The sequence below is a fragment of the Besnoitia besnoiti genome, chromosome III (assembly GCF_002563875.1).
Source record: "Besnoitia besnoiti strain Bb-Ger1 chromosome III, whole genome shotgun sequence".
In the NCBI taxonomy this organism is placed as follows: Eukaryota; Apicomplexa; class Conoidasida; order Eucoccidiorida; family Sarcocystidae; genus Besnoitia; species Besnoitia besnoiti.
This window is the reverse complement of record NC_042358.1, coordinates 2,806,126-2,826,058: the sequence shown is the minus strand read 5'-3', so window position 1 is coordinate 2,826,058 and position 19,933 is coordinate 2,806,126. Positions and strand designations below refer to the sequence as shown.

General features: G+C 62.0%; 2 protein-coding genes across 2 annotated transcripts; both read left to right on the top strand.

Annotated features, from left to right (window-relative positions):
* Nucleotides 1-349: 349 nt before the first annotated feature.
* BESB_046910 (uncharacterized protein) lies at nucleotides 350-4,486 on the top strand (the record flags this gene model as incomplete). Its single annotated transcript, XM_029363142.1, has 1 exon — nucleotides 350-4,486. The coding sequence occupies one exon, from the start codon at nucleotides 350-352 to the stop codon at nucleotides 4,484-4,486; it is 4,137 nt and encodes a 1,378-aa protein (XP_029220508.1).
* A 3,121-nt stretch (nucleotides 4,487-7,607) lies between these two features.
* On the top strand, nucleotides 7,608-19,121 carry BESB_046900 (surface antigen repeat-containing protein; the record flags this gene model as incomplete). The annotated part of the gene is made up of 12 exons (XM_029363141.1): nucleotides 7,608-7,617; nucleotides 8,037-8,107; nucleotides 8,473-8,654; nucleotides 9,179-12,530; nucleotides 13,046-14,122; nucleotides 14,568-14,688; nucleotides 14,890-16,328; nucleotides 16,717-17,082; nucleotides 17,451-17,570; nucleotides 18,050-18,142; nucleotides 18,399-18,467; nucleotides 18,681-19,121. 12 exons carry the CDS (start codon nucleotides 7,608-7,610, stop codon nucleotides 19,119-19,121), a joined length of 7,341 nt encoding a protein of 2,446 aa, XP_029220507.1.
* Nucleotides 19,122-19,933: the final 812 nt, after the last annotated feature.

The window sequence follows — 19,933 nt, the reverse complement described above, 5'->3', positions numbered from 1 at the left end:
CATGAACCACGAAACGCTCGATCGCAGCATTCGCTGCGCACAGTCATCTCTCCTTTCTCTTTCGTCGTCCCCGCTGAACCCCTTTCATCTCGTCCTTCTCCTCCGCATCCTCGGCACGTTGTATTCCCCTGATCTTCTGCATCCCTCCGCCTTTGTGCGGGATGCGGCGCTTACGTGGAGGTCTGTGGCGCTCGCCGACGCTCTCGTTGTAGACTGACTTCGTGCAACTAAGAAGAGGAGGCTGTGGAGGTGCGAGCGACTGCCTGAGCGGACCGCCCGCTTTTATGCCGCCGGCTTGGCCCGTCCTCCGCCCCCAGCCTTCGAGTCTGTTCATCCGTTCTGCGTCGCCATGGAAGGGCACGCAGCCCATTTCCACGCGGAGTTCCTCTCGCAAGGCGCGAGGGACGCTGGCGTGCTTTCTTCTCGCCTCAGATGGGGTGTCTTTGCGCACCTTGTGGAGCCCACGCGCTTCGACAACGCGCGCGACCTCGAGGTCCCCCTGCGGCCCGGCACCGCCCCTGAGGAGGAGACAGTCCCTTCGCCGGGAGAACCCCACACTAGCATCCGCTCGGCGAGCGCTCGCAGGTTCAACGAACTCGCTTCGGCCGCCGGAGGCGCCACACGGCGCAACGAACCCCTCCGCGACGCGACAGGGGCCCATATGGAAGGCGAGACGCTGCACGATAGAGGCCGCAGGAACTCTCGGGAAAACCAATTTTTATCAGAAGAGGACGGGGTGGGGGAAAGCGGAGACGCAGGCGGCTTCCTTTCCGCTAAAGGGGACGACCGGAGCGTCTCGTCGTCTGGACGCGCCCACAGAGCTCCTGGAGGGCGAGAGGCGCCCCGCGACGCGGGGGTATCAGGGCCTGCCTGTCCGTGTGGAGGAGAGGCAGAAGACAACTGGCAGCTGCATCGCGTGGGTGAGGAGTGGCTGCCTGAAGAGGGGCTGGAGTTCGATGTCCCGTCGTATGATTCGCAAGAGCTTCCCGCCTCTGTTTCGTATCCATTGCACATGCGGGGCTCTCCTCCAGCCTCCCACGTCCGCGAGCGTTCGCCGCGCGCGGCCTGCAGCGAACACCCAGCTGCGCCCTCGCCTCGACAGCCGCGTTCGCGGAGCCCTGGATCCTCTCGGGCGTCCTCCTCCTCTCCATCGCAGCAGCCCCACTCTGTTCCCTGCGGAAGGGGCCCTTTGCCTCATCACGGCGGCGGGAGTCCTGCGTCCGGGCCACAGGCCTCGGAGTATCACCGCGCGTCGGCGCCAGCAGCTCTTCGGGGCGACGAGGAATTCATCTCCTCGCAGCCCGTGCCGCGTCTCTCTGCGGCGCCGGCGCGAGCTCCGGCGGACAACGCCGCGTGGGGCGTGTCTCCACAGCCCCGCCCCAGCTCGGCAGTCTCCTCCTCTGCGCGGGTATCCGGGGTCTCCTCCACCTCGCTTGCGGCGCGCGCCGAGGCCCGGAGGCGCGAGCAGCAGATGCAGCTCTGGGAGCGCTTGCAGGAAGTGCGGCGAGAGAAGAAGCAGGTCTTTGACCTTCTTCGGGAGCTCGATGGGAAGTGCATCGAGACGCTATGCCCCTCGAGGCCGCAGTCCGCTCGGAGCGCGCGGGGGGCGCTCCCGCGACAGGCCTGGAGGAGTGCGCCCAGCGCCCAACGAGGCCGGGAGACGCCGAGCTCTTCGGCGAACGACCGCTCTGTCACCAGAGGCGCGTGCGACGCCTGGGCGCGCGACAGACGCCGCAGCCATCTTTCCGCGCTGCTGGACGAAGAGTGCTTCTCTCTCGCTGACCGCCGACCTCTGCGACGAAGCTGCAGCGCACGGAGCCTCAGGAGGCCCTCAGGGGAGGCGAGTCCGCGGCTGCCCTGGCCTGACGCCCGCCGCGGGGGAGGCGATGGAGAGAGGCGCAGAGCCTCAACAGGCCGCGGCGCGCGCGGCGCGGAGTCTGCGTCTTTCGTCTCGGGTTACACGGTGAGAGACTTAAAGGAGCTCGTGTTTCCTGCCAAGCCGAAGAAGAGGAAGCCTTGGGATGACTCGCTGAGCGATCTCTCCCGGTACCGCGCGTCGCCCGCAGAACTCCTCTCGCGGCGCCTGAGAAGCACGTCGCCGCACGCCGCTGTCGCCGCCGCTGAGTATCGAATGAGACTCCACCTGATGGAGCAGGATCTCCGACCTTTCATCGAGGAATACAAACTCCAGGACTGCCCAGGGGCGCTGCAGGAGGAAGAAGAGCGCTTGATTCGTGAGGCGCGCCTCGAGCTGTTTCGGCGGCAAAGAGCCTCCGTGGCAGCCTCCATCTGCTCATCGACGTCAGCCAGGTGCCGCCGCAGCGACGGCGAACGAGGCGGTGGAGACTCGCCTGCGGGCGCGGCCGCTCGAGGCGCCACCAGCTGCTGTGCGGTTGTCGGGCGTCGGCCCGCTGCAGCCCAACAGGCAGCACCAGCGCGACCCCACAGCGCCGGTGGTGTCTCTTCGGTACGGGGCCCATGCAGGGGACAGGACGGCGGGCGACGAGGAGACACACGTGCCGCGGAGGGAGCTGCCCGCCGCGTCTCGCCACGGGGTGCAGCGTCGTGCCGCCTCTCTCGCCCACGCCCCTGCGTCTGCTCCAAATGCGGAGTAGCCACAGACACCGCTGCTGCGGGCGATGACGCCGCGCCGGGCGCTCTCAGTGTCTATCCGCCGCCACCTGTGGCGAGGACGACTCAGCTCTCTCGGCGGCTCCAACAGCATCACTCGTACGTGGCGCCGAGGCTCTCGAAGGCCTCCTCGTCGTCGCTGCGGCGCGGGGGGGAGGCGCCCGGCGCCGCTGGGAGGTCGTCTCCTGCCGGCGCCGATGAGAGGGAAATCCGCCCGCGCGTCGCGAACATCGAAGTCGAAGTGCGGAGAACGCCGGACGGACCAGTGTGCACGGGTGTGTGGACGAACCCGCCCCTCCGTCGCGCCTGCGGACTCACCGATTTGGAGCCGGAGAGCGGGCGGCTAGTGCCTGGAGGCGAGACGCTCCGGCGGTCTGCCGCCCCTGCACCGACGAGCCCAGAGGGAGGAGACGGGGCTCGCGCGCCTGACGCGCCTCGGGAGGGTCGCCGCAGCCCCGCGGGGCTCGCCTACGCGATGGACGTCCAGGGGCAGCTGAAGCTTTTGGATGAAATCGCCGCTCAGCTCGACTGCCTTGACGCCACCTTCCCCTGCGACGTTGGTCCTGGCTGCCGCCGTGCTACGTTTCCAGCGCCGGGGGCGCCTCGGAGCGCCGCGAACAGTCCGTCTGCAGCAGTCGAGCAATCCTGCGCGACGGCATACGGCCAAACACTCCCTCGCCGACCGCCAGGCGGCCGCCCCGTCCTTGGAGAGAGTCTCTCGTCGGGAGAGGAGGAAGGCTCCGCGCCGCCTCGCCCCGCCGCGCTCCCCGACGCGTCTTCTCCGTCGCGGGTTTTAGCGGCGGCGAATGGAGACGGCGACGCAGCGCGAGGAGACGGCGAGAGCGATCGGCAGGGGCAGTTAGAAGAGATCCAGAGGCAACTCCAGGGCATGCAGCAGCAGCTTGGTGACCACCATCGTCTGTGGCTGTTTCCTCCGTTCTCGGCCTCCTACACACAGGCTGCAGATCTGGCGCCTGTCGGCGGGTCTCCTCCACATTCTACGGCTGCCCCTTCGTTGGAGAATGAGGCGGATGCAGCGTGCCGCCGCGGCTCTGCGTCGGCTCTGGCGAACGTCTACCGTGCTTCCGTGGCGGGAGGCGGCGCAGAACTGACTCTCTCGCAAAGTGCCCGCATAAGGCATGCGATCTCTTCTGCTTCGAGTCTGAGTTCTGTCATTCGGGAGCAATCCGAGGCCCTGCAGGGGGAGTGTGCGGACGTCGTTGAGCAGCTGAAACACCAGCAGGAGCGCATGCAGCACCACCTTCAAGGTTACTTTCCCTCTCTGCTGCAGCCTGCGGCTCCGGCGGGTGATTCCGCAGTTCCCGTGCCTCACGGGGGAGGGGCCTCAGTGAGTACACGCGGAAGCGGCTACAATGACCTCGGGGGAGACGCAGGGAGGCAGCCGCGGAGAGTGGCGGCCGCAAAGGCTTCTCTTGAGACTCCTGCTTCGCAGAACAAGCCCCTGCAGAGGCGCGGCCGCCTCCCGGCGTGGGGCGGGCGGGAGGCGCTTGTAAAGTCGAATGCTAGAGACGCGGCGAACAATAGGCGCTCGCGAGAGCTCCGCACTGTCCCGGCTGCCAGACCCGCTGCGCTGGGGCCCTGCTTCATCAAGACCGTTGGAGGCTTGCACGTCTCGGTGCAGAGCTCCGAGGAGCGAGCAGTGATGGCGGGGGGAGAGGAGAGCCGAATCGTCGCCATCGATGTGCAGCTCCAACGTGCGAAGCCAGGTGCGCCCTTCGAGGCCGCCCCCGGGGCCGATGAGAACTCAAATCCGCAGAGAGGTTTGCAGCTTAGACCCGAGCTTGTGCTGTCAGCGGAGCCTGAAGTCAGGCAGAAAAACCTCATGCACCGCTAGTGCAGGCTGTTCGCTTAGCGGTCTCTTTGTTCAGGTCGAGGAGGGGAGTGGAAAGCGAACGTGTCTTTCGCTCGAAAAACGGGAATGGACGACGAGGGGGGGCGGAGGGGGGGGTGGGGGGGAGAAAGGGGGGCAGCGGGGGACGACGGGTTTGAATGACGCGACAGGGAGAGCTGGGTTGTTGCGCTTCTGTGCTCACGATCTATTGTTTTCACTTCCTCAAGCGTGAGCGCTGGCGTGTTGACTCATTATTTAAAACAAGGGAAAACGGGAGGGATGCCTGCGCGTCTCACTGGATTCAAACGCCTGTGGCGGACTCACGTGACGCGGCAACTGGCTAGCGACTCATTAAAATTTGCTGGCGGTTGCCTCTCCAAGTGTTTTTCTGCTTTTATTTTGCTCTCGTGGGCGTGATCACTGGCCTCTGAAAGGGTCTCGGTAGCGACGTGCGGGAAGCGCATTTAGTCTGACAATGTAGCGTTTCGGAACTGACAGTGTTTGTTTCTGCGGGATCCCTCCTGCATGTGAGTTCCGCAGCGTTCAGGTCTGCTTTTTTCCCAAATCCTTGCTTTGGTCCGCCTGTTTCCCACTTTGCATTTTTCAAAGGCCTTCCAAACTGTTTTTCATCGCCAGCAGCACCCCTTGAATCCTATGGATATCTGCGTCTACGCTAACATCCGGTGCATTCTGTCACTGGGCTCGCGCTCTTCCCTTGCCTGCTTCGTACTTTGCCTTTCTTGCTCGCCCGAGGCCTGCTCCGGCGCACTCCTCCCTCAACCCCCCAGTCTCGAGATCATATTTCCTCACTCCGCTGGAGTATCAGGGGTGTGTGTTCTCTACCTGAGACGCAGCAGCCACACCTATCGTGCATTTAGGAACAGTGCGCAGTCTCGTTTTTTTTAACGCTCAAGAAGATGCAGAGACAACATTGAGTCTTCGAGCGGTTCCTTTTTGCGAATATGTGCCAGGCTCAGACTTAAGCACCTGCGGCCCTTTTGGCACCTGAGAGTTGAGACGAACGCGTAAAAGAAGCCAGGCATCCCACAGTTGAGCCTCCCGAGGCGAATACAAACCGAGAATCTCTCCCAGCGGCTGATCTCTCTGACTGAAAAGGCATGCGCGTTTTTTGTTGCCGTGTAGGCTGACTGAACGCCCAGTAGACCGACTGAGCCAGGCAGCACATCCCCATCACGAGTTTGCTAAGATGACAGATGAGCCCTCACCAGGGGCCTTCAAGCGGTCCTCACTGGCTAAACAGCTCTCTTTGCTGGCGATTCGTCGCTCAGTCGGCGCCACCAACCCTCGAGCATTTGAACACGAGACTACAGCAAAGCGTGGGCACTCTGGGCTGTTCGTAAAGGGAGACCGGAGCTCAAAATTCACTGAGGAGCGTGGCTAGGCGCGGCGTGTTTCCTGTGTGACGTATCTGTGGTTTCTGAGGAGTCCACGCTACGCAATGGCTTCGTGCCTGTGTGTGTAGACTCTTTGCGCAGATGTATAGGGCATGCATCGCGGGAGAGAGGTTTGTGACGCATCACCGGAACTGAATAATCGGCGTTTCCATCGGCAGAGGACAACCGAGACGGCAGCTGCGGCCTGCCTGGCGTCCCTAGCGACCCGGTAACTCCGTCAAGCCCCGATCACGGAGGTCACCTTTTTTACAGTTCGGAAGAGAATGTAAAAATGCCCGCTTTTGGAAGTCCTGAGTCTGGTGACCGAATGTTTAGCGCGGAAAATGAGGAGATCGACACTCGCGTAGCCTCACTCCCCAGCAGCTTGTGGCGAGACGGGCTTGGAACGCAGCAAGCATTTTTTTCGCCGCCATTCCGAGGGCTCAAGTCTTCGTCGTATGGAACACACCGTCTCCCACGCGAGGCGATAAAACAACAAGAGAACCCCGTAGACCAGACGCTCGTCCTGCGCGGCAAGGGCTGGCGATTTTCAGAACACGTTCTACAGATTATCTGTGGCTGAAAGCCTCGTGCAAAGGAGAGAAAAACACTGAGAAAAGGCGCAGCGACCTGTCGCAGCAGCGGGGAGGCCAGAGGAGGGTTGGGGTTTGCGCGCCTCGTCCTGCCTCTGGGTGTGGCGGGTGCCTCACCTGGACAGACTTTTCGCTTCTCGGGTTCAACTTTGAGGCTTTATTCTGCCACGTTTTGGTCTCGAAGTCTTTACCTTTCTACCGGTCGCCGGGTGTGTTGCCCAGTGGCTTGGCCTTCGTTTTTTGGAAACTCGAAGAAGTAGAAGGCGCCGCGTGCAAGGTGCGCAAGCTAACACGTGAAGTCTACACATGCACTCTCAAACGGTCCTGCAGACCTTGCAGCGTTACTTCATTTTCTGCCGCTGGTTGCCTCAGCAAGCAGAAAGCCGAACTTTCTTTCGGATCGTTTTCCGGCCTCTTTCCCATTGGAGCCGCCCTTGTGCGTCGTTTGATCTTTTCGTGTGACGCCACGCCGTGCTCAAACGCGGTCACTCGTCTCTCATGCTTTTTCCGTCAGTTTAAGTAGATGCACGTCGTTTCAGGCCCAACCACGACTGGTCTCCAACTACTCTTCTCTCTTGACCGGTTCTGCGTCCTCTTCCTGTCGTTATGAACTCGTCCTGCGCCTGCTGACCTGCCTGTTGTATGCGTGTGTCTGCCGTTGCGCAACCAACTCGGTCTACTGGAAACCGCCCCCGTTAAACAACCCGCTTTTTGTTATTTTATCGCCTCTCAAATGCAAGAGAACTTTCCTTCTCTTTCGCTTTTCTAACCCGGCGTTGCTGGTGGCGAAATATCTCGTCTCTTTTTTGTCGCCTCGACTGCCTCTTGAGCTCGATTTTCCTGAGACAGGCCCGGCAACGAGTCTGCAAAAAGTCGCTTTCTTCCACGTCTCCGTGGACGTGGCAGAGCCAGCTCCTTCAACGGGGACCTGTGGACAGTTTGGCTCTGACTGCACGCACGACGTGTAAATGCATATCTGTACATTTATCCACGAGCCACTAAAGAGGATCGTATTTTGTGTGAGACGCCAGCCAGGCGCTGAGGGCGACGGAGGCGAAGGAAGGCCCCGGCGCCCGCGCTCTGCGAGGACTCTTTCTCCTCCCCCCTTCTGTTTTTTTCCCTTGAGGCTCCCTCAAGATGTCTACAGGTGAGCGCCAACACGCAGCCCAGGCCAGATTTGCCGCAGGGAGCCCACCCCCCTCGCTCTCCCGCCTCCCCCCCAGGCGCACCCCGTTCCCCTAATTCTCTCCTTTCTTGCTGGAACCAGCATGCAGAGCCGTCTATCCAGCTCAACTGCAGTCCAGGCGGCATCGCTGGGGCCGTCTCCAGCTCTCTGTCCAGCGCGCAAACAGATGCAAATTCTTTTTCTGTGCATCCACCTGGGCACGTGCCCTTCGGTGCGTCTGCGTCCTTGAGGCGTTACTCACGCAACTCACGCCCCTCGTCTGTTGCTCGTCGCTGGGCCTTGTATTCTTCTTCTCGGTTTCTGCGGCTGAGTTTCCTTTTTTGACGGGCTGTGGACTTGAGGCAGCGCGTTTTGTGGGTCTTTGGGGACTTGCTTTCCAGGTATCTGGAAGATCTTCAAGAGGAAGGGCAAGGATGGCGACGAGGAGGAAACCAAGGCCACCAAGGCCCATGTAAGTCGTCTCATGCCTTTGACTGCTGCCGGTCTTCACGGCTGCTGTTCACGTTGTCTCGCAGTGTCTCGCATGCCCCTGGTTTCCATGTCCCTCCCCTCTCATTCGGTGCCCCTGCATCTCGACTTCTATCCTGCTTTCGCGAAGACCGTTCTTCTCTTCTTTCGTCTGCCGCGCACTCGGAGTCACCTGCTTTTCAGCACTTTCTGTCTCTCGAGCTACCGTGTCGGGGGCTCGAAGGACGCTGTGCTGGGATCCGCGCATTTCGCTGCGGCCCTCTGCGCCGTCTGGGCACCTCCGCTGCCTCAGTCCTTCCTTCGATGGACTCATCCTTCTGCAAATGTTCTTGCCTCTTTTTGGTGCAGATGGGTGAGGAGAACAAGATGTATTACAACGAGAAACTCAAGCGCTGGGTTGTGAAGGGCGAGGAGCATCTCGTGGAGCAGGAGCAACTCCCTCCGCCGCCTCCCAAGGCCGCTCCGCAGGCCCCCGAGGGCGCCGCGGGGGGCCCTCTGCCGTCGGCCGCGGGCCCCCGCGGGTTTGCGAGGTCAGTCACTATTCAGTCCCTCCTGGACACGCCTGTCCGCTAGATATTCCTCAGAATAGCTCTGGATGAGTGCCTGCGTAGGCGCGCTCGTGGAGTGCAGTCGGGCGTCCTCTCGTCAGTTCGCGAGGTGCCGCTTGTGCAGGGCCTGCCGGCGCCGCACGACCCGTTTATTCGGGGGGGAGGGGGGGCGGGGAGACGGCGGTCGCTCAGGTGTGCGGCGTGAGTGTTTGCCTGTGGCGAGTCTCTTCCCTCGACGGACCTGCGCCGGAACCCCTCGGTCTGCTGAGCTGACGCATCTTGGTTTTCCATGATTCCGCGGGTTTCGGGCGTTCGAGGCGTCTCGGTCCTTTGTTCTTACTGCCCCCCTCAGGATGTCGACACATGTGCGTATAGGCTGTCCCCATCCGTTTGCGTCCTTCGGCGTTTTTGCAGCCAGAGCGGTTGACGCGTGTTGCAGCGTCACTCCCTACTGTCTTTTTGCGCCTTCTGCTCACAAGAAACGTGCGTTACGTTTGCTTTTCCAGAGGGCGCGGCGCGAGGAGTCTATACACCGCCACTCCAGGCTTGAACGTGAAACCCTCGGCGGCGCCTTCGGCGGCTGTGCTGCCTAAACCTGGCTTTGTGCTTCCACCGTTCGCCGCGGCTAAGCCGCCCCTCGCTGCACCGCCGCTTCCTTCCGTTAGCGCCGGCGACCACACGCCCTCGTCGTCCTCCGCTCTGCCTCCGCCTCCCCCGGGCCCCACTCAGGAGAGCAGCGAGCCTCAGCCTGCTGCCGCAGCCGGCGCTTTCCTTGCCGAGGAGACAGCCCTCACCTCCGCACAGAGCGCGGAACCGTTCACGGGGCTGCAGGCGAGCGCAGGCGGCGAAACAGACACCGCCTCTCCAACAAAGAGCGCGGGAGGTCTCAACGCCGGCCTCTCCGAAGCGCCTGCGGCGCCTCCGTCGCTCCCCCTGTTTTCTTCGTTCCCCGTGGCCTGCACCGCCTCGCATGCGCCCACGAGATTCGTGGAGGGGCAGAGAGACAGTCTCGTTGCCGCAGGCGGCGTCGTTGACGCCGCAGGAGCCCCTGGAGGCGCAGCATCGCCGGTCTTTGGCGGCGATTTGTCGCGCCGCAGCTCGCCGGCCACTCACTCTGAGGGCCGGTTGGCCTCAGGGGGAGGCGCGTCGCTTTCAGGTCAAGTGGAGGAGCGTCTGGGCGGGGCCCATGCCGGTTATGTCTGCTCGCCAGAGAGTCGCAGAGTGTCAGGTGCTTCTTCGGTGCACAAGCGAGCGTCGTGGGAGGCGCTGCCGGCAGAAGAAGGGGAAAAGCCAACCGCCTTCTCCCCGCCGTTTGCGTCTTCAGCGTCGCGGCTCTCGTCGGCGGCGTGCCGTTCGTCTTCTGGCTCGGTTGGCGCTGCGTTGCCTCCTCATCTGCCGGTTGCTCATTCTCCGCCGATGGAGGTATCTGCGGAGTCTCCGTCTCGCGCAGACGGACTTTCTGTTCCTTCTTCGTTTCCGCCGTGCGGACAGCCTCCAGCCGGGGCGGACGCGGGTCTGGGCGGTGGCCAAGGAGAGGCGAGCGCGCCTGTCGCTGGCGGGTTTGCCCGGGGAGCGCTCTCTGTTACCCTCGAGAGCAGCAGCAGCGAGGACGATACCGACACGGCGAGCCCGACACTCAGGGATGGCTCCAGCGATGACGGGGTGAGCTGGCGAGAAGGCTGGCACACGGCCGACGGCGCTCAAAAAAACCTCGGCGGCGGTGCGGAGCGCGGGGAAGGGGAGAGACCTTATGGAAGTGGAAGGCCGTCGGCCTCCGGCGATGGGCAAGCGCTGCTTCGAGGCAGGCAGCAGAGAAACAGGCGAAGAGGAAACGAAGCCGACGAAAGACATGCCTGGCGCGACGCATGCGAGGCCGACCGAGGGCTCGCAGGCGGATCCACATGCCTGGCGGGGTACGCTGCCGCCTTGAGAGAGTGGAGGGACGGGCAGTTCGCCGCAGAGACTGTCTCCGGTGGCGCTGCAGGAGTCCGCGAAGACGCCAAAGAGGACCAAGAGCAGACTGCATGGAACGACGGGGACAGGGAGGAAGAGGGAAGGCAATATGAAAACACTTGCGTCAAGGAAAGCGAGGTGCGTCTGCACAAGGAGGAAATACGTGTCGACCAGAATAGAGTGTACGTACAGCAGAACGAGGTGTACGTCCACCACACGGGGAAAGTCCACTTTCAGCCGAGTTTGCCGGCTGCAGGGCCAGGAGAGGAACAACCCAGCCTGGTCTCTGGGGCGGCGGATCTCTCCGCCGTCCGTCCCCCTCAAATCGCTGCTGCGGGGCAAGAACGCGGGGAAGACTTCGAGTTGGATGATCCATGGAGTTCGGATCGTCGGTCTTCTTGTGAGGGCGCGGTGACAACGCTGCAGCAGGTAGGGGCGCCGAACGCGTCTGCCGGTGGCGTTCCTCCCGTCTCAGGGCCTCCTCAAGTGGCCCAGCCTCCAGCTGCGGCTTCTTCGCCCTCTCCCGCCGCCGCCTCCCATCTTGCGACAGGCTCCACGAGCGGACAGCCTCAGGCAGCGCCGCCGAGAGAGCCCGTCACTGTGGAAGAAGAGGGCGCCGCTTCTGCGGATGCGTGGGCGGAGGACGGCGACTTTGGCCTCGATGAGTACGTGCGGTCGGTGGACTTGGTGACGTCGCCCGTCTCTCCTCGCCCGTCGCCTGTTCCACTTCAAGCCTCATGTGACGAATTCGCGGGGACCGGAGACCCCGAGAGACCGGCGCGGAGTGTGGAGGACACGCGCCGCACGCAAGTCTTCGATCTTGCCGAGACAGACGATGCCGAGGCTGCCGGCCTCCCAGGTGTGCTGCTGAGAGACATTTCAGCGGAGCTTTATCCTTCGCTGGCGTCTCGTGAAGCCGCCGGAGGCGCGCAGACGGAGGGGGGCGTGGAGCGGAGTGCCGGCGCGCGTGCTTCCTCTGGCGCCGTCGAGCGGCCGCCGACGGAGTCCAAGCGCGACGCGGAAGGAGACTGGTGGCGTGCGGACGCGCCGGGAGCAGAGGGAGAAGAGCTCGATGCAGTTGATCTCTTCTACCGAAGCGACGAAGACGGCGGCCGGCAGCTGCAGGCGCAAGCAGCCGCGCTGGCAGGACGAGGCGCCGCGGGGCTGTCCGCCGCAAGGCGCGAGTCTGCGGAGTATGCGCAGGACGCTGCGTCCGGTGCGTTCGCGACATGCTCTCTGGCTGAGGAGACGCACGCGGTGGCTGGGCCGTACAGAGGCAGCGTGTTGAAGCCCTTCTCGGCGTCGGTGGAAGACATGGAGCGAACAAGCGGCGCGGCGCTGGAGCAGCTGCAGGAGCAGCGGCGCGTGCGGCTCGAGCTGGAGGGCCAGAACGCGCTTCTTCAGCGCCAGCTGCACGCGGTGTTAGTTCTTCTCTCGCGCTTCTCGCTTTCGCGCGAAGACAAGCGCCGTCTCAACCGCCTCCTGCGCCCTGCGGCCTCGTCGCCCAAGAGTGGCCTGTTGAGGAGCTCCGCGATGCAGCCGCGCGAGGGTGCGATCGACGTCGACGGCGCGGCTGCAGATGCCCAGCACGCTCCGAGGGGAGAGGGAGCGCCACCCCAGGAGGAACGGCATGCGGCGGAGGGCGAAGCGTTTGAAAAGCACGTCAACGAGAAACCGAACGAGGCGGCTGCGCCCTGGCCAACTGCCGACGGAGACGCGGAGAGTTGGGAGGGAATGAACAACGAGCTGCTGGACGATGATGTGCACGCCACCGGAGCGGAGCGATTTCTCGCTCTCCACGCCCTGAGTGACGCCGAGCCGGGCCGCTTCTTCGCGGACGAGGAAGACGCAGATTTCGACGCGGACGTCGTCGAGGCTGACGAAGTGCGCGAGGCGTTCAACACGGTAAGAGACCGGACGCGAGCGAAACGGACGTCTGCTGGCATTTCAGCTGCATGCCCTGCGAGTCTCCACACTAGTTTTTTATCTCTTGTGCCGCAACGTACTGCGTCTGTTGACTCGAGTCATGTTGGTTGTGAAGACAGCGGCGGCGTGCCGGGGGACTTCTACCCGTATAGAGCCCGGTTTAGGTGGACACGGCGCATACGCGAACTTCTAGTTCTTTCAAACCCTACACACTTCCCAGGCTGCATGCTCAGGACTCTCTGCCTCAGCCTTGGTTTGTTTCACCTCCCTCCGTGGCGTCCATCGTATATAGTACAAACATATGTATAAATATATTTATATATATGCAACTGTATATACACAAATATGTATGTAAACATATGTAAGTAAATATATATCTAAATATATCTCTGTATATGTAAATATACATATAAATACATATACTTATTTATCTGTATCCGGTGGCTGAGTGCTGTAGACATGGTTCTCATGTGGTGGGTGGTACGCTCTCGTAGCTGACGCAGTTGCTCGCGGAGCAGCTGGAGAGGCAGAGTTCGAGTCGCGCGGAGTTGGAGGTGTGCCAGGCGGAGGCCGAAGGTTATTTGCTTCTTGTAGAACAGCAGCAGAAGCACGTCATCGAGCCCCTCTGTCGGCACGTGGAGACGCTGCAGAGGGAGCAGGAAGAAGAGCAGAGAGAAGTCTGCCGCCTGCAGCTGCTGCAGGCGGAGCTGCAGCGGCTGTACGAGGGGGTCTCGGCGATTGCCGAGGACCTGCGTATGCAGTTGCAGCAGACACGCGAGCGGGAGGCGGCCCAGGCGCGTCTGGCCGCGGAGCTGCAAGCGCAGCTGCAAGCTGAGAACGAGAAGAAGGCCAACATGCAGGCGGCGCTTCATATGCGCGAGCGCGAGTTGCAAGAGGCTCGCCTCAGCTGCGACAGCTTCCGAACGCAGCTGGAAGATGCGCGCGAGAAGCTGCAGAGGGCGCAAGGCGACTTCGAGCGACGGGAGAGAGAGCTGGGTGACACGCAGGCCGAGGAGCGAACGATTCTTCTGCGAGAAAAGGAGGAGGCTTTGCGCGCCGGCGCTGAACAGGTCGTGCTCCTGCAAGAGTCGCTGAGGACGAAGCAACGCGAGGCTAGCCAGAGTGAAGCGGAAGTGGTCAGTCTGCGTGAGCAGCTGCGCGCGCTCCAGGCGAATCTCGACAGAGCGCAGGGCGAGTTGGCGAGCACGCAGGAAAGCTTGAGGAAACTCGGGGAAAAGCTGAGGGAGAAAGACGCAGACTGTGCGCGTTGGCAAGAGGTGGAGAGGCACAGACAGCAGGGCGAAGCGGAGCTTGCGAGGCTGCGCGAAGACCTCGCGCGGGCGCAGACCGACGCGGAAGCGACGCGGGCGGCGCATGCAGCGGAAAAGGCGAAACTCGTCGAGGATCAACGGCACCACGCCGAACTCGCCCTCGCCGCCGCTCGGGAAGAGGCTGCGAAGCGGACAGAAGAAACAAACCGGGAGATCAACGCACTGAGAGATCAGCTCGCTGACGCCGTCGCCAGTGAACAACGCACCCACGAAGAGAAGGAACGGGCGCTGGGGTTGCAGGTAAGACGACTTCAGGCCCGTTTTTCGCCAGAGCGGTTTTTTAATTTTTTCCTTCCGTGTTTCCAGCACAACGAGTTCGTCTTGCTTAAAGCTGCGGCTTTTCAGTAGAAGGTGTGATGTGGGCATCTCTGATCTTCAGCGCGGTCTCTGGGGCTTTAGTCGTCGCTTTGTTTGTGTCTTCCAAAGAGACCTTCGAGGCATTTCCGACCACCACACTGAAGACGGCGAAGAGTTGTTCCGCTTGAGTCTCGTTCGCCCGTCTCTCTCTGCTGCGCTGAGGCTCAACTCCTCTCTCTCCTCTCAGTGTTTCTTGTTTGGGCTTCCGCTCGTTGCGAACCTGTGCGCTAGTCGCTTGCCAGGTGGCGGCCGCCGTTTGTTCTGATGACCTGCTCCCCATCTGCTTAACGCTCAGCGCATGTGGCTGTGTGTTTGTTTGATCCTTCAGCTCGCTGAGGCGCGGGAGGAGGCGGAGAGACTGCGGCGAGAGACACACGAGCTGAGAGGCGCAGGCGACGCGCTCCGCATGCAATTGGAGGCGGCCCAGGCCGAGCATCGCCAGGCGGCAGGTGAGAGCGGCAGGAAGCTTGTTTTGGGAAAGAGGGTGTTTCGTCTTCGGTTCCGTTGTTTTCCGTCTCTCTGCCGCGCAAAAACGGCTTTGCGTCGGCGTGTCGCCGCCTGCTTTGCTGGCTCCACAGATTCGGTCTCTCCTTGTCTCCTGCGCCGTCGTCTGGTCATTCTCCTGTTTTTGGCTGTCTCTGCGGCCGCAGCTGGGTTTGAGGAGAGACTCCGAGATGCTGTGAAGAGCAAGCAAGAAGCGTCTGGCGTCGAGCGGCAGCGCGCGGAGGAGGCGCATGCGGTCGCGCTGGAGAGTCTCCGCGCCTCGCTGACCCGCGAGTTGGAGGCGCAGGCGGAGACAGCAGGAACGCAGGTGGCTGCGCTGGAGACGCGCGTCCGCCAAGCGGAGGCCGAGTTGGAGCGCGAGCGCCAGGCGCATGCAGAGGCCCTGCGCCTCCATGAGGCGATGCTCGCCAGCGAAGCCCAGACGCGCGAGGAGATCGAGGAGGAGATGAAGAACAAGGACGCGGAGATTGAGGTACTGAACGCGATGCAGGACGAGCTGCAGCAACAGATGGCAGGGCTTCGGGAGGCGTGTGCGCGTCTGGAGAGGGAGAAGGGCGACGGAGAGGAAGCAAGACAGCGGCGAGCCGAAGAGGAGGAGACCAGGCGGCGCGACGAAGCCGAGCGGGCCGCCCAGGCTCTGGAGGCCGTGAAGCAGCAGCTCGCGCAAGAGAAGGAAGAAGAAAAAGCCAAGTTGCGTGCAGAACTCGAGGCGCGTCAGCACGTGCTCGAGCACCAGACTGAGGAGAGCAAGAGACTGGCGGAGGAGCGAGCTGCGGCGCTCGCGGGGCGTGAGAGAGAAGCCGCGGAGATGCAGCTGCGCCTCGACACTCTCTTTCAGCAGGTGGAAGTCGAGCGCCAAGAGAAGGCGCGCTACGAAAGAATGCTTGGAGAGCGCGAGGGCGAGTGGAGGCGGCAGGCCGACCTCCGCGCAGCTGAAGACGCGCAGCGCGCTGATGAAACTCGCCTTCGTCTGGAGTCCGTCGAGGCCCGCCTGGCGGAGACGGAAGCGGCGCAGGCTGCGCTGCAGCTCGAGCGCGACACCCTCGAAGCGGCGCTGCGAGAGAAAGACTCTCAACTCCTCGCGCTTCCGAGGCAAGAGGACCTGGAGGCAGCAAACGCGCAGCTCGCCGTCCAGGAGCAGGAACTCGCGCGTCTTCGCCAGGAGCTGGATGCGAAGGCTCAGCAGTCCGCCGCGACGGAGGCAGCGTGGCAGGAGGCGCTGCGGGAAGAAGAGTGCAAGCGAGTCGCGTCAGAGGAGCGACTCAGGGAGGAGCTGAGGCAGGAAACCGCGCGCCTGCAGGCCGTCATCGAGGCAGAGAAGAAAAAAGCTGCGAGCGAAGAAGCAGAGAGACTAAGGCAAACTTACGAGAAACTGTGGGATGAAGAAAGCCAGAAAATGCTCAAGGCTTACGAGGGCGTCGCGACTCGCCTGCAGCAGGCTCAGCTCGCCATGCAGGCGCGGGAGCAAGAATTGGAGACACTCAAAAAGACAGAAGCAGAGATGAAGGAAGCCTTGGAGCGAGCAGACCGAGCCCAGGAAGCGGCCAAGCAGCTCCAGCAGACACTCAACGAACGAGACGCGGAGGTATGTCGGACGCAGAGCAACAAATGGTGCAAAAGGCGCAGAAGGTAGAAATGTTCACGAATCGATGCACGGGTCGGAGAGAGCATGGCGCCTGACGAGCCCGCGATTCATTTTTTCACAAAAGTCGTCGCTTCCAGCCTCCCGGCATCTCCCTTTCGCCTTGACAGAGATTGCCGCTGTGTCTTCTCGAAAGCGTCAACGAGAGTGCCGCCGGCTGTGAGATACCCGCGCGCGGCGCTGCGCTGGCGCTGTGTGCCGCTGACGGAGAACGGGGCAAGCGGGAACGATTGTGGCCTTGTACCGTGCCCTTTCTGCTTCGCGTGCGTCTCTCATCGCGGGTGTTGTGCATAGTTCATTTTTTTTTTGCGTGGTTTTCGTTCCTCCGCAGGTGGCTCAGCTGCGCACGACCTGCGAAGAGCAGAGCGCGAGTCTGGCGCGTCTGGCGGCAGAGCAGAAGAAGGCAGCGGAAGCGGCTGACAAAGAGCAGCAGGCGCTGGAGGAAGAGCTAATGGATCTTCGTCTGCAAGTCGCAAACGTCGCTAAAGAAGAGCGCGAACGCAAGCGGGACGCGGAGGAACGCGAGGAGAGTCTGAGGCGCGTGCTGCAGGAGCGGGAAGACGCGCAAAGGGAGAGTGACTTGCGCCTCCAGGTTCTCCAGGAGCAGCTCGAGGCCGACAGGGAGAAGCATGCGACGGCGGAGAGGCGAAGAGCGGAGGAAATCCAGACGTTGAAGGAGGCTTTGAGTGAACTGAAGGTGAGAGAATGGGGCCGCGGAGAGGCTACGAGCCCCCGCAGATGCGCTCTCAGCGTGAAGGCTCAGCAGGAGCCTCATCGCGAGCTGCCTCTGAAATGCCACGAAGACTGAGGCTGGCCTAGTGACCTGCGGCTTTCAGACTCGGTGGACGCAGGGCACGTATGCCGATTGGCAGGTTACACTCAGAAACGAGCTGAATCAGTTTGCGTGCCCGTTCTGTTAGCGAGTGCAGAAGAAGAGACAGGAACTAGGTGTTTTCGCTGGTGGCAACTCAGAGGCGAGACAGGCGTGCATCAGACGAGCTCTGAAAGGAAGGCAGGGAGCGGGATGCTTCTCGCATTTCGTCTCCATGAGGTGCTTTTCTGTAGGCAGAAAAGGAGGATGAGAAGACGAAGGCCCAGGAGGAAGCTGCAGAACATGCAGCGAAGCTGTGCATGCTCGAAGAGGCCGCGGCTCGTCAACAGAAGCACTGCGAGGAACTCACTGCGGTAAGGGAGTTTTCTCGCGGGTGTTTCGTCGCCAGGTTTTACTTCCTCCGTGGCATTCCCTCACGTGGGCACCGGGAACTGCCATCTGAGAGCGTCAGGAAGGCCGCAGGCCACTGCTGACTCGACGAGTCTGAGCGAACTCATACAGCAGCGCTGTGAATATGTATGTGCTTCCATAGGTATATGCAACATGCACTCGCGAGCCACACTATCTGTTTTCTCTCTCAACACACACGCGACGATGTCCCTCTTTGGGACACTGAGTGCCCTCCGGTTTGCGGCAGTCTGAGCACTTCTTACGGTGGCTCCAGGCCTCGCCTCGAGGAGATTACAAGGCAGGGAGCGTGTGCAATGGGGGCACCGAGACCTGTAGGATTCAGCGTTGCCGCATCTTGGAGCACCCGTCCAGAGGCACGGATTCGCGTATCCGGCGCCTGCGAGAAGAAGTGGATGGCATGTGTCTGTGGTGTGCGCTGCAGGAGCTGGAGGAGGCGCGCCGCGTGCCCCCGACTGTCGAAGGCGTCAAGAAAGAGTCTGTGCTGGTCGCGAAGCAGAATGAGGAGCTGCGAATGGTAAGCAGCCGGTCGGCGTGGCTGCGAAGGCACCTTGCCCTGAGTCGCCTCAGGAATCGTGTTTTGACAGCGCGGGAGCCAAGCCTCGCAGTTATGATAGCGGATGAACTGGGGGGGTGGAGGGGAGATAGGGCGGAAAGGCGCGCTCAGCTAATCACACTTTCTGGGGGGCGGCATGCGACGACGCAGTGGAGCTTTTCAGGAAGATCGTGTCGTGTCTCGTCCCTCGGGTGTGTGTGTGTGTGTGTTTCCGTAGCGTGCAGCGACTCTATCCTCTACCAGCGACTTCCTCTCGCGGCGTCTGCAGTTCTTCGAAAACGCGCTGGTGAGTCGCTTTCGAGGGAGACTGCCGGCCCTCAGGCGGTGAAGCCGTTCTCGCAAAGGGGGGTTTGGTGTGCTCATGCATGTGGTGTGGCGGCAAGTGCTTGTGGAGACACGTTGAGTGTTTAGGGTTTCGCGCAGGGCGTCCTGCGCAGGTTTACTGGGGTAGCTTTGACTTCCCTCAGCGCGGCGAGTGTCCGTGTCCTTTTTTTCTCAGGACAGCCTCGGTCCGTCGGGTCGCGCCATCATGTTGGAGGCGGATCGCTCCGTTCAGCCCCCCGAACCAGTGGAGGCTGACGCCGCGTCGGAGATTGCGGACGCCGTGTTGTCGAGCTCGCTGACCTCCTCGCTGAACACCAGGAGGGCGAGTCTGTCGCTGGCGTCGCCGTCATCCGTCCGCTCTTCGCATTCTCTACTCGGCGCCGCCGGCGCGACTCCCTTCGGTGACTTCGCCGTCGACGGGGGCGTTCCTGGCGACCCAGTACTCGATCGTTCGGTGTTCCACGCGTCGCGCTTGAACCTCCACGCGGTGCCCCTGGCGGCTGAAGCCGCGACCAAGGGAGCGGCGCCTCTCCCGCCCAGACCCCCGGCTTTCATGCAGAGTTTCCTCAGGCCCCCCAGCCGCAGAGCGAGCCTCTCGGGTGCAGGCTTGCAGTGAGAACGCACTGTCTCAGAAAGCAAGACAAAGCAAGGCAAGCTTCGCATGCCTAAACGGCCGCCGGTATCTGAAGAATCAAATACATGCCTGCATTCACGCCTTCGCGACCGGGATGGCGTGCATGCATGCAAGCGCGGCCGGCAGGGGGGTTCTTGGAAATGCGGCCGCATGCATGCACTCAGTCTAACGGCGGGGACAAGAGCAGCTCGATGTTTGTTTTCGACTTTGTTCGTGCTTGAGTCACCTGGCGCGCGGAACTCTGCCCCACTGCAGGGGAGAGAGCTTCCTGCGGAGCGCCTCAGTCGCGCGGATACGTGCCGACGCGGCCTCTCTTTTCGTGGGGAGCACTTCTCTTTTCAATATCTGTCGGTGTGTAGAAGCGTTCTTCCGGAGGCAGGAAGGACCGACGTTTTATTTGCACAGATGTTTATGTCTCTGCAGTCCGGTTGCTGCTGTGGCTGAAGCGCAAAGGAGGAGACGCGCGGGGAGGGAGGGGGGGGGGCAGAGGTGTTTTTGTTTCAGAACATTTTCTCCCTTTTTCCGTTGGACACGCCGGGCTTCATCTATACAGATGCAAAAACAACCTCGCAATGATTCCCTGGGGTCGTGCCCGAAGCCATCTTTGTTGTTTTTGTTTCAGACCATTCGCTCCCTTTTTCCGTTGGACACGCCGGGCTTCATCTATACAGATGCGAAAACAACTTCGTAGTGATTCCCTGGGGTCGTGCCCGAAGCCATCTTTGTTTCAGCAGTCCGTAGAGGATCACCGGTCCTCTGTATGCAGACGACAGGAGTATTTCTACCCGACTTCA